Source organism: Agelaius tricolor, unplaced genomic scaffold (genome assembly GCF_023055355.1).
Source record: "Agelaius tricolor isolate 1412-34295 unplaced genomic scaffold, bAgeTri1.0.p SCAF_13, whole genome shotgun sequence".
Taxonomy (NCBI): Eukaryota; Metazoa; Chordata; class Aves; order Passeriformes; family Icteridae; genus Agelaius; species Agelaius tricolor.
In genome coordinates this window covers 19,624,797-19,640,000 of record NW_027269273.1, presented here as the reverse complement: position 1 = coordinate 19,640,000, position 15,204 = coordinate 19,624,797, and the positions used below count along the sequence as shown (strand labels likewise).

The window sequence follows — 15,204 nt, the reverse complement described above, 5'->3', positions numbered from 1 at the left end:
GGGGGAACAGAAAAGCTCTGCTCGGCCAGCGCTTGGGCAGCGGGAGGCCCGATGCCGCAGGGAAGAGATCGCTTTCTGGAGGTCCCCGGGACAGTATTTTGTTCTCTGATGAGCCTCTCCCAGGCCCACACGGTGTGAGGTCTGTGCGAGGAGAGGGCTCGGAGCCGTGTTTATCTTCCAAACGATGCTGCAAGATGAGCGGTGACCTCCAGCCCACGTACCCCAGAGCACTCCAGGGGCAGCTCTGCAAGTGGGGTCACAGGGACACTCAGCAACACTTCTGGGGCTTCTGGTGTTTTTCTGTTCTGTGAGGGTTTATTTTGGTTTGGTTTTGTTTGCTCGTCTGTGGGTTTTGGTTTGGAGTTCTTTTTGTTTTCTTTTTTTGGTTTGGGGTTAGTTTCTTTGGTTTTATTTTTTGCTTTGGTTTAAGTTTTGAATGTTTTTTTGGTCTGTTTTGTTTTGTTTGTGTTTTTTTAGCGAACAGAAAGGGAGCGACACTTTTCAACACGGGCTTGCACGGATGACGTGTGACGGGGGGAACCACAGGGCCGGGGTCTGCTCCATGGGACGTGATTCACATCCTGGTGGCCCATCTGCCCTCTCCCGACCCCCGCTCTAGGGGCAAACCCCCGGTGCCCCCGTCGGGCCCTCGAAGGCCGCTCGGGGAATGGCAGGGCGGCCTCCCCAGCCCCGCTACCGACTCCCGGCGGTTCAGCCGTGGCCGTGGCGGTGCTGGGCTGCCCCGAGCGCCGTGCCCACGTTCTCCTCCGGCAGCCAGGGCGAGCAGCCGGGGCCGGTCCGGCCGCTCCCGCGGGTGCGTGAAGAGGAGCCGCGCAGGGGCTTCAGCAGGCTCCCCCGGCAGACGGGCAGGGCCTTTGCCAGCTGCTGTCCACACGCCTATGCCAAAGCCTCGTCTCTTTATTCTTTGAAATACAAATGGCCCAAAAAATGTTAATTCCCGGGCCGGGGTGAGCTCCGGGCGGCAGAACCCGCAGGGGCCCGCGGCGCTGGGGCAGCGCTGCCCGCCGAGCGGCTCCGTGCCCGGCCCCGTGTCCCCGGGGCACTGCGGCCCTAACGCGGCTCTCGGCCCGCAGGCGCTGCCCCCTTCGGAGGTCACTCCGCCGGCGACTTCGACGACGGGTTCCTGCGAAGGAAGCAGCGCCGCAACCGCACCACCTTCACCTTGCAGCAGGTAGGAGCCCGCTTCCCTCTGCCCCCGGCCTCGGCACCCTCTGCCCCTGCTTGCCTGCACCGCACTGGCTCCCTGCCTGCTCCCTGCCCGCTCCCTGCCCGCTCCCAGCCTCCTTCCCGCATGCCCTGTGCCATGCCAGACCATCCTGCCTGCCCCCTGCCTCGGTGGGCCCGTTTTCCTCATCCATGCCTGGCAGACACCCCCGTGGGGCGGCCGGATCCTCATGGAACCTCTCATAGATCCCTGCTCTCCTTCCCTCCATCAGCTCGAGGCCCTGGAAGCCGTTTTTGCTCAAACCCACTACCCTGATGTGTTCACTCGAGAAGAGCTGGCTCTGAAAATCAACCTCACGGAGGCCAGGGTGCAGGTAAGCATCCTGGGGAATTACTTAACTCGGATATTCAAACTGGCAAACTTTTTTTAATTTTTTTTTTTTTTATTTGACATCATGACTGCAGAGTGCACATTTGGCCAAAGAACGCAAATGAAGACGATCTGTCATTTTCATGATGCACTTTAATAACATCAACATAATGTGGAATATTAGATTAGGTTGATTAATCGGTCATTCATAATTAACTAGTGATAATGTTCTACACTAATTTGTCTGCGTCTCCAAGGTACTAAATTACATCAATGCACATCCATTTCCTTGCTTTTGGAGGGGGGGCGTGGTGCAGAGAAAAGAGCTGAGACGTGATTCTCCAAAGCAACTATGACCACTGTCGAGCAGTGGGGTTAGTCAACTGCAGGGAGCCCAGCTGCCAGGAAGAAAGCTTCTGCACCTCTGCAACTTTTCTCCCTTTTGCCTTCTTTCTAAACACTTAATTTAGGCGGATAAAGAGCCTGCAGAGCAATTCCCACACCTTTAATATGATCCAATAAATACCATTGGCCATGATAACTCTGTCCACAGCCATGCTTTTCCAGCCCTTCCTTTCTTCCTTCTCCTTACCTTTTTCCTTAGTTTTTCTTTTCTTTTTTCCATGTTTGTTTTTCCATATCCAGTCCATATGTATGTGTACATGCTCTGCTAAGACAAGCAGTCCTGCAGTCATCAGGGATGTATCCCTGTAACTCTTCAGGCATCCACAACAGAGTTGCAAACCATTTTTTGAACACGATTATGCATTCATTTTTATTTATGGGGCTTTTCTGCACGGTGTTCTATTTTTTTTTAAATTTAGGTGCTTGGGGTTAAGACTATGCAAAGATCTAATTGTAGGAAATATAATAGCTTGCCTTTTGTTCCCTAGGGTCATGTTAGTATCTCTTAAAACCCAATGGCTGAAGAGAGATAATGGAATTCACCACAGTAAATTGGGGATTGTAAACAAATTATTTCTCCTATAATCAGATTATGTGATCCTGATTATTAAATCTGAACATGAATCATTGGTCATATGCGGGCAAATTAAACTGATTATTATTTGGAAATGAAAATCTCCTTTTACCACTGCATTGTAGGTACTGGCTTAAAAAAATAATAAAAAATGCCATTTTGGCTATTGGTGCCTAAAGACTGAACTGCAAATTGAGATAAATGGGACAATTATTGAGCATTCAGAAGTGGAAGATCATAACTTCTTCCTGAAAGGTGCAAGGGTGAGATAGGGGTGGTGACAATTAGATTGCTGAGGACTGGTGTTTAGCCTTGTTGTTGGCTATTATGCAAACAGACAATAGATGCAAGCATTTGTTTAGCCTGCTTTCATGCAGGGACATGGGGAAACACAGAGGATGGGAGATATGTTTACATTATACCCCTTGCTCATTCAAATATGATTAATGTGCTATAAAGCAGAGTCTTAATCGAAGATGATGTTGTCAAACAATAACTAAATAGGGAAATAAACGACTTCATCATGCTCTTTCCTCAGAAGCAGGCGAACTGTCAGTGCAAAGTCATTAAAATATGATAATGAAAAATAGCTCAATTAAATATTGTTATAGCTGTGACCTTCATTCAATTAAGACACAAGAAAGTGTCTGCATTTTGCTTTGCATTTAACTGCTCTAAATTTAGAATATAGATAAAATCATTATTCAATGTTTGCTGATACATGCAATTAAAAGGCAGCTAACTAAAATGGAATTGGAGAAGAAGAATAATAATAACAACAATCTCGCCTATACTTGAATTCATGTATTAAAATGTGGATTTCCTGACCTCCAGAGAGGCTTGGCATTTGCCACCTCAAACATAGTACTTTCAGCATATCAGCTCCTATGTTAACAGAAAAAAAAGTTTTTAGACTAATAGTCAGAAAAAAATCAAGATTATGAATACTTGTTTTGCATACGGGGAAAAAAAAAATGTTTGGAAATTGGTGTTCTATTCTGAATTCATAGTGTGGCCTGAGGTGGGGGCAGTAGCATGACAACATTATTAAACTGCAGGATGATGTTCCAAAATTAGTACCTATCTGCTTTTGAGTCTTCTGAAAGCAGACTGGCCATGAGAGGAAGAACAGCCAGTATCAGCCCTCTCCAGAAAATGGGCTGGATAAGATGGCCAGATCCACACCTTTTCACTTCTGACCTCTCTGATTCTAGCAGCAGCTGATTTAAAGAATTATATATGTTTTCATTGAAGTGCTTAGATATGTATTTAACCCTAAATTTTTGTTGTGACTTTTGAATGTCTTTAGACATTTCTGGCTTGCTTTCCAGGTGCAGAAATATTACAGATACAAATGCCATCCTAAGACTCAACTAGAATAGCAATGGGGATACAAAATAAGAGGAAGATTTAGCCAAGCTAGTAAATGACAGATTTCACTAGAGTAACAATTTACAATCTCCTTGCTTCACATTTGGCTAAACATGGTTTTCACCTAGGATTGCTCTCCTGTTCCAGGTGTGGTTCCAAAATCGAAGGGCTAAATGGAGAAAAACAGAGAGGGGTGCTTCTGACCAAGAGGGCTCTAAGGAAACCATGGCTGAGGTGGCACCTCCTGCGAGGAATTTAAATTCCCCTTCTCCAACAGACCAAACCAGGAATAAAAAAGAGGGTCTGGAGATCCAGCAGAGGTAAGAGTAATACATGATATCATCTGCCTACCTGTCTATGGGGCAAGAATGCCTCCTATGTGTGTACATGCGCTCAGATTTGCTGCTATGCCTTGACCTAGAGGTATCATCTTTAGAAAATGAGGTGTTTCTTGTGCAATCCACTGTTCCCTGTGGAGAAGCTGAGGAGCTGGTGGCTGTGGGAGACTGATGTTGTCCAGCCTGGGTCACATCTCGTTGTGTGCTGAGACACCAATGTGTTTGAGTGCATGCACAAATGGAATCAGCTGGTCCTGGTTTTGTAAGGAATTTGTCTTCTTTTCTCCATCAGTCTGAGCCGTGCAGTGGGTCCTGCAGGACCTTTCTTCCCTTCCTGCCTGCCGGGGACTCTTCTCAACACAGCCACCTATGCACAAGCTTTATCCCATGTCGCCTCTCTAAAAGGTAAATTACTTTACTTTACTTTACTTGGGAGTAAGCTCAAAGAGCATCCCTTTCAAGCTAAGTGGCATGGTCCCACTGCCCTCTGTGAGGAAACCTTTGGGAAATGGCAGACCCCTCTTTCTCTTTAGATTGGCAGTATTTGCACTGACCAGTGCTGCACATACCAAAGTGAGTCTCCTGTTGTAGCATCATTTGTGGCAAAACTCCTTCATTTTACTCTGACAGCTACTTTTTATGAGGTCAGGTTTTCTCTGAAGGAGTAAGACAGGTAGGGTTTGCTCCTTTAAAGTTTTTGTTGCATATGCTTTTTTTTTTAAGACTTAAATTTATTCTAATAAATTAGTTATATACATCCTTTTGCATTATGTAGTACCTGGCACCGTTACTGATGCCTCATCCGCTCTTTGCATGTGGTTTCCTTTGCAGTGCATCTCTGCACAATCCAGACCTTTCTCTTCTTGGACAGTAGGTTCCCTTTGAGAACTTGAATAAAGCATGTTCCTGGGGACAGGGGAGGATACAAAGTAATTCCCCATTACCTGGGACCCCGGCTTCAGGAAGGGTACATCCCGTGTCTATGTACTTTCGGTTTCCAGCAGCAGTATGCAACTTTTAAAAATAAATCACCTACTCATCCATTAGCTGTTCTTAGTCTAACAATTTATAAGACTAAGAGTGTAAGCAGGATGAATTCAATTTATAGATTTATAGGATGCAAAGCCTCATAGCAGTGCCAAGCACAAAGAGGTGCATACATTTACTCTGTGTCCCATTGTGCTACAAGAACTTGTGAGGAAAGTTTCTCAGTAAAGACCCACCCCACTATAAAGAAAAATGTCCTCTAATACATCTCACTGTGTTCTCTGGCATACCTCATGCTCTTTGTATTTTCAGCTAAATCAGCACTGCCAAGGTATATTCCTGGAGGAAATATCTGAAACTGTTGAGTTGTGTGTTAAGTCCAGTGCCCTGCCCCCTGCACCCCCTTCCCTTCTGTCTTTCAAAAAAAGCTGAAGCCAGACACACCACACAGTTACTGCTCTTTTGGTAGGTGTGGGACCTGGAATTTTGAATCAAGAAAGGACACACAGGTGTCCTAAATAAGCCCTAAAACTTAAAGGCTTATTGTCACCTGTAGGTGGGCAGCAGCTACTTAGAGTGTCTGAGTCTTCTTGATCTCTGCCCTGTGAAGTCTGGGTTGCAAATTTTGACTTTTTCCATTGGGAAGCCTCTCTGGAGTAGATAAGACGAAGTTTTTCAGGCAAAAAAATTGTTCATTAATAACTGTAATCCCAGACAGGTTGAAAAGTGTGGAAATAGGGTTGTGTTCATTGAATAATTTTGATGACAGTAAAGGGGGCTTTTTCCTTAAAGTTTACATTCAAACATTTTCAAATTAAATGCATCAATATGTGTTCTCACTGGTTTCATGTTTAAATTACCCAAATGAACAAAGCCAAGCAAAATGAAATAGAAAACATTTTAAAATTGTTGTGAGGGGTTGCTATTTTTAGCTGGTTGGGTTTTTTTGTTGGTTTGGGGTTGGATTTTTTGTTGTTGTTGTTGTTGTTTTTATTTGTTTATTTTTAGTTTTATTTGTTTGGAAGACTTCCTGTTACTCTTTTCTTTGATTTTACAGCTTAGCCAATAAATTGAGAAACTAATAATTTGCTCTTTTTTGCTTGATTGAAGATTTACAGCCTAGGGGCAGAAAAAGTTCTATTCCTGAATCTTTTGTAGGTATTAAATAGTCAGTTGCCCAGAGTAAGAGGCAATGTCCCTGAAAAAACTGTCCCAAATGTAAATAGAGATTTTTTATTTATACAATTTGTATAGGAATGGTCAGGTATCAGATGCCTGCATATTGTCTTGGTGAATGTTGTTAGTTAGACATGCAGTTCATTCCTGAAATGCCTGCTTTATATTTCTTGCCTGGCACTAGAAATCTCCAGGTACATGCAAGGGATAAAGTAGCATATTTTGATTTTATGAAATGCAGATACAGATTTGCACATCTGTGTATGCACCTACCAGGAGCTGTGTGTGCCTGTCAGGGTATTGTTATCCTGGCAAGGGACTGGTAGTCTGAGCTGCTGCTTTGAGGGGAGCTCTTCTTCTTCTGCTGCTATGTCTTAGTAATGTCAAATTCTGGCTTTGGGGTTAAGGGGGAAGAACTTACCATTATATGAGGGACCAAATCTGATATATACAAGCAGAGAATAATTGTAACATTGTGGCATTGATATATGGAGTATTGTGTCCTCCTTCCATGGCCCATCTCCACAAGTTCCTCTTTCCCCATTTCTTCAAGAGTAATTCCCTTGGGCTGGGGTAAAGCTGTGCACAGCAGTCACTGAGTTTTGGTCCTGTTAACTGGTGACCAGGGCAATCTCTAGATCTTCTGAGTGGACCAAAGGTATCACAGCCCTAATGCACAGTTCACTTTTCTTTGCTATGGAAACTGCAGGTAAATGATGTTTCATCTAAACCAGTGCATTTGAGAGCACAACCAAACTCATGTGTCAGTCTGAAGGAAAAGATAATGGTTGTGAGAAGGAAGGAAAGGACAGGGGGAGGCACAGTGTTCACAGAACCTTAATGTGACTGTCTTTGTCATATGCTCGCTTCAGTTTGTTCAACTCTCTTTTGATTTCTGTTTGAGACAGGAGCTGTGTGCATGTGGGCAATAGTATATGTCCTTATACATCTTAATTAAGGGCCCTAAGCCTCTCCCTTGAAAATCTAGTTTCATTTTGCTGCAGAAATGATGCCAGAACCCTGTCACAGTCAGTCTGGAGGCATAGGACTTTATGTCACACAAATCCCATAAAACTCAGCACAGGGCATAAAGCTATGAGCTGCTTGTTTTTTGGATTGCTTGGATAAGGGAAAACCCAGCAAGTAGAAAGGTTTCCCAAAATTTTGCAAGTTTTATTGAAGAGTGAAATAATTGAGAGGTCTTCCCAGTATTTGTCTTGTGGCAGCCATGCTTTGAAACCACCAAGAATTCTCTGTGCTTTTGAAAGCAAAATATTTGCTCCAGAATCGAAGCATTATTCCACTATGAAAAGATGCATGGTCCTGCTTTCTTCTATGCAAGTGTCAAACAAAATGCAGTTCCTCTATGTGGATCTTGTAAACAGATATATATTCCCACCACTGGGAGAACAACCCTGGCCAGTAAAGGGAGTCACATTCTTCAGTACAGCCATAAGAGCTGCCTGCAAAAAAATGAGCACTCTCAGCATATCAGGTTCTACTAGGAAGTGTAGGTTGTTTTCTTACTCTTTTGAGGAGACAAGATGCCTTTTGTTGGACTTGTGAGACAACACTTTGCTGGTGTTGGTGAATAATATTTGACTGATGCTTTAGAAGGAGACAAAATCAATACAGTGAATAACAAGTGATGATAGTGATGTAAGTAATTAATAATTATTTTATGCTCTCAGGGACCATTTTCATTCTGTCATCTGAGAGTTCTTCATCTTTAGTATAAAAACCCAATACCCCTCTTTCTCTTTCTCTGGCTTTGCTTGGCTCCAGGTCTCCAGAGCTACATAAAGTGCTTAGGCCACAAGATTCTGGGATCTAATTTGTAATATAAGGATGTAATAGCTGAGGGTCAAGTTGGTCTACAAGAAATAGGAAATCTTTAGACAGCTGAGTCTAGGGCAGAGACCAAGACTGCAGCTTTGATTTTGGAAAGACTGTGAAGTGCTCATTAGGCTTGCCTCATGTGGCTCTGGACCCCCCATGTACCATTTCTAGGATATGGGGATACTGTTGGAGCATGAGACCAGGTCTGCTCTGATGGATGAGAAGAAAGCTATTTTCCCTAAGGACTATGCCTCATGAACTCTGCTATCTCTGAAAGCGAGATTTTTTTTCCATAAAAGTGAAGATATTGGCACCACAAGATGTTCTGTTAATAAAATGGGATGGCTATACTATGCAAAGAAAGCTGTTATTCAGAATATAGACTTTTTCCAGAGAAGAATATTGTCACTGGACAGTTTTTCTCTGTTTCTATCAAATATTCTCTGTTCAATAATACAACAGACCTTTTTCTGTCTCCTGTCTCTCTGAAGTTTAGCACATTGGAGGCTGTACTCAATAGCAAACATCTGTTAACCACTGTATCATCTCCCTTTGTACTATTCTGTCAGGAAATACAATTCCTCATTTGAAAAAGTAGCACAACGTCATAATTTCTGGGGTATACACTATTTCCTACTTCAGGGGTTTAGTACTTCACCACTGGCCATAATGAGGAAAAAGGTTGACTCGCAGAGATGAAATTTCTGATGTTCATTACTCTCTGAAATTGCCCTGATTTGACAACTATGCTACTTCACTGTGGTGACTTCGACAGTTCCATGATCTTCTAAGATGAAACACTTACTGTAAGCCAGGCATCTGCAGTCCATTTAGTAGATTTAATTGCAGACCTCAAAGATGAAGGGAAAATACTTGTTTTATTTATGGGCTGTATAACTATAGAGTCATCTGGAGAAGCTAGTGTTCTGTGCAGAGAGAGACCTCAAAGTACCTTCTTAATGGATGACAGCATGAATGCAATTCATTAATGCAGAAGATGTTATTAATGGGTGTAAACAAGAATCTCCATTTTTCAGCGGATGTGTTCTACCATTCTGGTGGCTGAGGCCAAGAGTGTGTCTGTTACGTTCCGCTGAAATTTCCCCAGACCCATGATGAGTGAAGTGTATGAGGAGAGAAATAATTACACTTGCCAGGGAATTACTTTCATAATTCACCCACAGCTCTTCTCTGTGCAAGTTATAGCTCAGTTGGTTTTCACGGCACCCCCACACCACTGAGAGAGAAGCACAATTGTATTATGCACATCCAAATGGGTATTGCAGGCCACTGTTGATTAGGCTCTTTTATGGTTTGCTGCTACTGTGGTTGCTGTTCATATTAGGGAGGCTTAATTGCAGTATCCAGGGAAAAAACCCTAAAACATAACTAGAACTGCCCGTCCATTACATTTCAATTGCTATTATGGAATGATGGAGGGAATTTGCTCAGTTCCGTTGGGCAATTCCCATTGCCGAGGCTATGAAAGAAATGTTCAAGGACCTAACTCACCCTTGAACTCGTATTTGCTGAACTGAAGCTCCCCTGTTTACTGTAAGACTGGGGAATGAGAATAAAACTCTTGGAGTCTTTTATTTTCAGTGTCATTCTTGATTATGGATTTACTGACTTTTCTGATGTAACACAGCCAATATATTAAGTGGGTTTTCTTGGCATTTTTCTTAGTTAATCTGCTACTCTGACTTCAGAGAATCTAAAACATTTCTTTAGTTTGTTGCAGATGCACACACATTAAGAAAATTATTTTGATTCCCATATCACAGGTCCCCAGCTCTAGCACTGCCCTACCTCACAGGTAGAGATTTTTGGTCTTTTTCAGTAGGAAATACACAGGTACTTGGAGCCCTAAGAGAGGTAGGAAATAGGTGCTGTCTCCCAGTTTTTTGGATTTTTTTTTTCAGAGAGTACTATTGGCACAAATAAAGGAGGATGAAATCCTCCAGTTCCAGTGTTGAGTTATTTCGACAAAAAGGCTCCTGATGATGGAACATCTGAGCCAGATCATCAGCTCTTTGTTGTTTCTGCTGGGCATAGAGGGGTAACAGCCAAGGAGATGTGAAATTATAACATTTGTATTCTGCTGTCACCTCTGAAGTGCTCTTCCAGCCTCTGGGCAGCACAGGATACCTTTCACATTTAACCAGCTTCTCAATAGAAGGAGAAGCCATCTAGTATAATTCCAGCAGCCTTGAGGCTACCCCAAATTAAACTGGGACCATCTGATGCTTCTCCATTTCAGAATTGAGTTCATGCTTTTCTTATTCTGAGCTTCCTGATTCAGAGCTCAAGAAGATTGGGATAAAGCCACTTTTATGTTTCCTACTTTTGACTTAGGCTTTAATTGACAGAATGTAGGTGTCATCTGGGAAGTGCAAGAGGGAGCTCCCATTGACTCAGCTCCCACTGGTAATCAACACTACAAACTTGAGAATGTTTTTGACCTTCCAATCCTTATGAAAGGGATTAGAGCTGAAGAAAACGAATGTGACTACCATGAGAAGATAACAATAATTAAATCAAACATAATATTTTCTCTGAAAATTAAACATCATGCATTGAGATATGAGGATTTTAAATGGGATTTTTTCTCTCCTTCCCTCCATGTCAGGTTGTAATTCAGCTGTCCATATCAAATGCTGATATGCACAAATAATGAAAGAGGAAAGGAATGTGGAGTTTGCCTTTTGGAAAGACTACCTATTAAATTCTTTAAGCCCTTGACTTGAAACACCAAATGCATATTTAAAAATTTATATTGATGCTTATGTATCAGCATGTGCCCCACTCCTATCCCTCTCTTCCCACCTTAAACTGAACCATAGAACTGCACAAAAGAGTTCACAATGAAAAGTGTAGATCAAATATTGTTACAATTTAAATGTGATGTTGGCAGAGACAAGACAAAACTAATTTAATTTTTCCTGTCAGTCTCTGTAGTAGATCAATTAAACTGCCAAGTGGATCAAATATTTCAGACTGTATTTATTACATTAAGTATTTATGTTCAGGCTGGGCATTTAAAGTATGATCTCATATAGGAATAGAAGGAGGTTCAGATCAATCCAGCAGAATTTGCCGTAAGTTAATGGAAATCTAATTGTGTATTTTAATTTTGTGTACAGAAGGCAGTAAGTTCCTGAAAGAAAGCAAACAGTACCCAGTCCATATTGCAGCAACTTGATACAAATACTGATAAACTAATCTCAGATTGCCATAGATGTTGGTGGGGGCTGCATCAAGATCTAGGGCTGATGGCTGAACCCTCACTGATTTTGATGGGAGGTGGATGCCTGAAGTCCTCTGAAGATTTGAAATAAGTAGGAACAATTCCTTCCTTTCCCACTGTGGGCTCAGGGCTACTGCAATAAGATTTACAAACTACTGCTGCCTGCTATATATGGATGCCTGTGTCTTGGCCACTGTCACTTTTCTGGAGATTGTGGGCTGACTGATGGGAAGGTGGAGACCTTGGGCTCCTGGGTGTCCCACTGTTGGCCTTGGCTTTGTGCTGGCAAAGTGCACTACATTTCATTGGACTTGTGACCTGCAGATTCAGATGATTGTAAGGTAGAGTCAACCTTCTTTACAACATACATTAAAAAGGAACAGGGCTAAATCCTTTTCTCCTCTATTCCAGCTGGACCCTGGAGAAAATGATGCTTTTTACTTTACTTTTTTTTTTCATGTGTGAGCTGTTTGCAAGTATTTTAACTTCAGTGGAAATGAAAGGAACGGTTTATGGGTGAATTATTGCTAGAGATAGCTTTGTTTCCACCACAAGTAACTGCACCCTCAGGTTGCAGAGCCACTAGGTAATATCAGGGCAAATTATTAAGCAAAGATCTTAGGCTGGAACTGAATACTGATAAATATTTTATTCCCCTAACAATGGAATGAAAATTATTCTTAGGGAATGGAACCGATTCCTGCTTTTTTGAAAAGGGGAAGACTGCTTTCCACTTCTCCCCACCTCCCACTAAGCAATGTCTGTGCCCAGTCCTGCATTAGGCACTGCAGGCCAGCCCTCCCCTCAGCCTGGGAGCTGAACAGCTGTGTTTGAAAGCCTCATTCAGTTTGTGTTAGAAAGCAGCAGTGCAGAGGCAGGTGATGCTCCTGCAGGCCTCCCAGCTCCCCCATCTCTGAGCAGAGTCTGAAGACAGTGGGGCTTGGTGCAAAAAACCTACTGCAAACTGCAGGGACTCTGAAGGGCCTCTCCTCCCTCTTGTTAAAACAGTGGCTGTGATTCAACAGGGAAAAAAATTACTTTATGAGTGTGGCTGGTGGTGACAAAAACTGTAAGTTGTGTTACTGAGTAGATTTTATTATAAACCCTCCTTCTGACCTGCTCAAAACAGCCACAGAATTCAAGACTGAGCTTCCTCAAGCTAAAAGCAAAAGAAGCAGAGGATTTTAGTCAAGTGCTGAAACTTGCTTGTGCTTAAATGTCTGGACCCATGGAAATGTTGGTCTGCTGATCATATGCTTTATCAGAGAAGTATTACAAGAGAAAAGGGTTCTTTCCATTTATATTAATAAGCTGTCTTTTGTAGATGCCGTTTTTTGAAATGCAAGGAATACTTTTTCCCGAATGTTGCTGGCAACCACAAATCTCTGACAATTGCTGTGGAGAAGTCTTGCCAACATCTTAAAAACAAACAACTGTCTGCCTTCATTCCTGGCAGATGGGTGCTGACCCGTTGCTACCAAGAACAGAAGTGTAAAACTCTGGAGGTTATTAGTTCCATCACTTAGTCATGAGCCATTTAACTCAAACATTAACTGCAGAAATTAAAGCAAGTCCTTGGCTTGGAGAGATCAGGGGAAGATACTGCATCGTGTCAGGATGTGTGGGTGCCAGTAGTTGGCTGGGCTGTTTCTTGTTGAAAGATAGCATATCAGCAAAAGACAGGCTTCTGTCAGGGGTGTACATGAGGGTGTAGAGCTGGTGTGACCTCTAAGACCCCTGGAAACATGGTGACTAATGGTGTCTGGTTTTTAACCAAAGAGTAAATACAAGAAGTAGCTCAGCCATCCCACCCTGCCTCCCCATCCTACTCCTCTGTCACATTCTCCAACATTCAATAAATGCCTCTGAGCTGAGTACCAGTGTGGGTTTTTGGACGGACTGCATGTCCTGCCCAGTGATCAACCTACAATTCCAGATGTGCTTGTTTGGGAACTGGCCCAAGCTCCAGCATTATCAAGGAGAAACCAGGGGAAGAGCCTCAGGAAAGCAGCTGGTGGAGTGAGGACTGCCTCTGTCAGTGGGTTGCAGGAAGGTTTGGCTTCAAGAGAGAGTAATCACTTCATCCGTGCTGCAGTGCTTTCTTGCCTGCTTGGAACAGCCACGTGTCTCAAATGACAGGGTAGAAATGCTCTGGCCCATCTCTCCTGACGGGACTCTAAAGCTGTATCACAGCAGCAGCTTTAGGTAGTTTTGGCTCACTTCTGAGGCCGTTCTCTTTGAGGCGTCTCCGTGAAGCAGCACAGACACTGAATGGGTAAAGGTAGAATGGACTCTTGCAGGTAGATGGTGTCAGTAGTTGGCAGGGGCTTGGCCAAGGGAAAGAATCTCATTTTACAGTGAGATAGGAGAAGGTCATCATAACGAATGGAATATTTTCACCTTTCTCTCTGCTGTAATCTTTCAGGCAAAGATGAGTGACAGAACCCATACACTCACTCACCAAATGCTGCTGCCTACATTGATCAGGCTCAGTGTGAAGGTGGAGGGCAGGAGACACCTCCAGCATGGGGCTGATGGCAGCCGCAGAACAGCAGCTTGATATGAGAGGAGGGACTGAGCTGAGCCTTGCTTATGAGGAAATCTCATGTGTGATCTGAACTTCACTGCTCACTTCTGTCTCTACTTCCCTCTTGCACTCTGTTTGTCACCCTGAATGACTCACAGTGTAAGATCCTTCTCACAGAAGGATCAGCAGAACAGGATATGGGTTTTCTAGCCCTAGTGATCCAGAGGACACCCGTGTACCCACTAAAGATCAACTCCATCTCTGTCCTCTTCAGATTGACCATGGAGGGAACAGATGTTTTCCATGACCTTCCCCAGCAGTGACTGTGCTTCTCTCCTTCCTCCCCAGGGAGCCCTCTGTGCTCGTGCTGTGTTCCAGACCCCATGGGCCTGTCCTTCCTGCCCACCTACGGCTGCCAGAGCAACCGCACGGCCAGCGTGGCGGCGCTGCGCATGAAGGCGCGCGAGCACTCGGAGGCCGTGCTGCAGTCTGCCAACCTGCTGCCCGCTGCCAGCAGCAGCCCCACGCCCCCCGCCAAGCCCGGCCCCGAGGGCAGCCAGGACAAGCAGCCCCCTGCGGCCAAGGAGCACATGGAAGGCGAGAAGAGCGTATGAGAGCGGAGTTCTGCCGCCCGTGCCCTGCCGCGGGGTGAACTGCAGTGTGGCCGTGCCCAGTGGGACGTCCATGGGGCCACCAGGGACCCGCACAGCTGAGCGGCCTCTTTGGCTGCCTTTCATGCACCCTTGCTTTTCTTGTGTCGCTGTAGGTTCATTTCCCTGATTTATCAGCACTATCTATGTTTGGAAACTTTGGTGAAACTGTTTTTATTCCCCCCTTGCCCCATACATCCTGAAAAGACACTGAAAAGATCCTGGCTTGCTCCTGCACATCTCAACTTCCCATCCTGTGTGAAATGGATGGTTGGAAGCAGCATATCACTTCCAGATGTGAGTTCTGGGGGCAAGAGATGCACCCAGGCACCAGTTACTCCACTGCTCACAACAGAGTGGAAGGAATATCCAGGTATATCCCAATTTGGCCTGCTATTTTCTGAAGGCATTTGACTTCAACCAAACCTATCCCAGGCAATCTAGGTGTAAGAGAAGCAGAAAATAGAACAAAAATCTTCATAATTTTTCTTCTTTTTTCTTTTCTCTGAAAGTGAAACTTCTCATGCATAGATTA

The 15,204-nt window shown here is 44.0% G+C and overlaps 1 protein-coding gene across 1 annotated transcript in view; it reads left to right on the top strand.

Annotated features, from left to right (window-relative positions):
• Positions 1-14,633, top strand: part of DRGX (dorsal root ganglia homeobox) — a 16,163-nt gene extending 1,530 nt beyond the window's left edge. The window contains exons 2-6 of the mRNA XM_071438353.1: positions 1,095-1,192; positions 1,458-1,559; positions 4,053-4,225; positions 4,536-4,648; positions 14,368-14,633. Coding sequence (XP_071294454.1) covers positions 1,095-1,192; positions 1,458-1,559; positions 4,053-4,225; positions 4,536-4,648; positions 14,368-14,633 — 752 coding nt within the window. The remainder of the gene's footprint in view (positions 1-1,094; positions 1,193-1,457; positions 1,560-4,052; positions 4,226-4,535; positions 4,649-14,367) is intronic.
• The last annotated feature ends 571 nt before the right edge of the window (positions 14,634-15,204 follow it).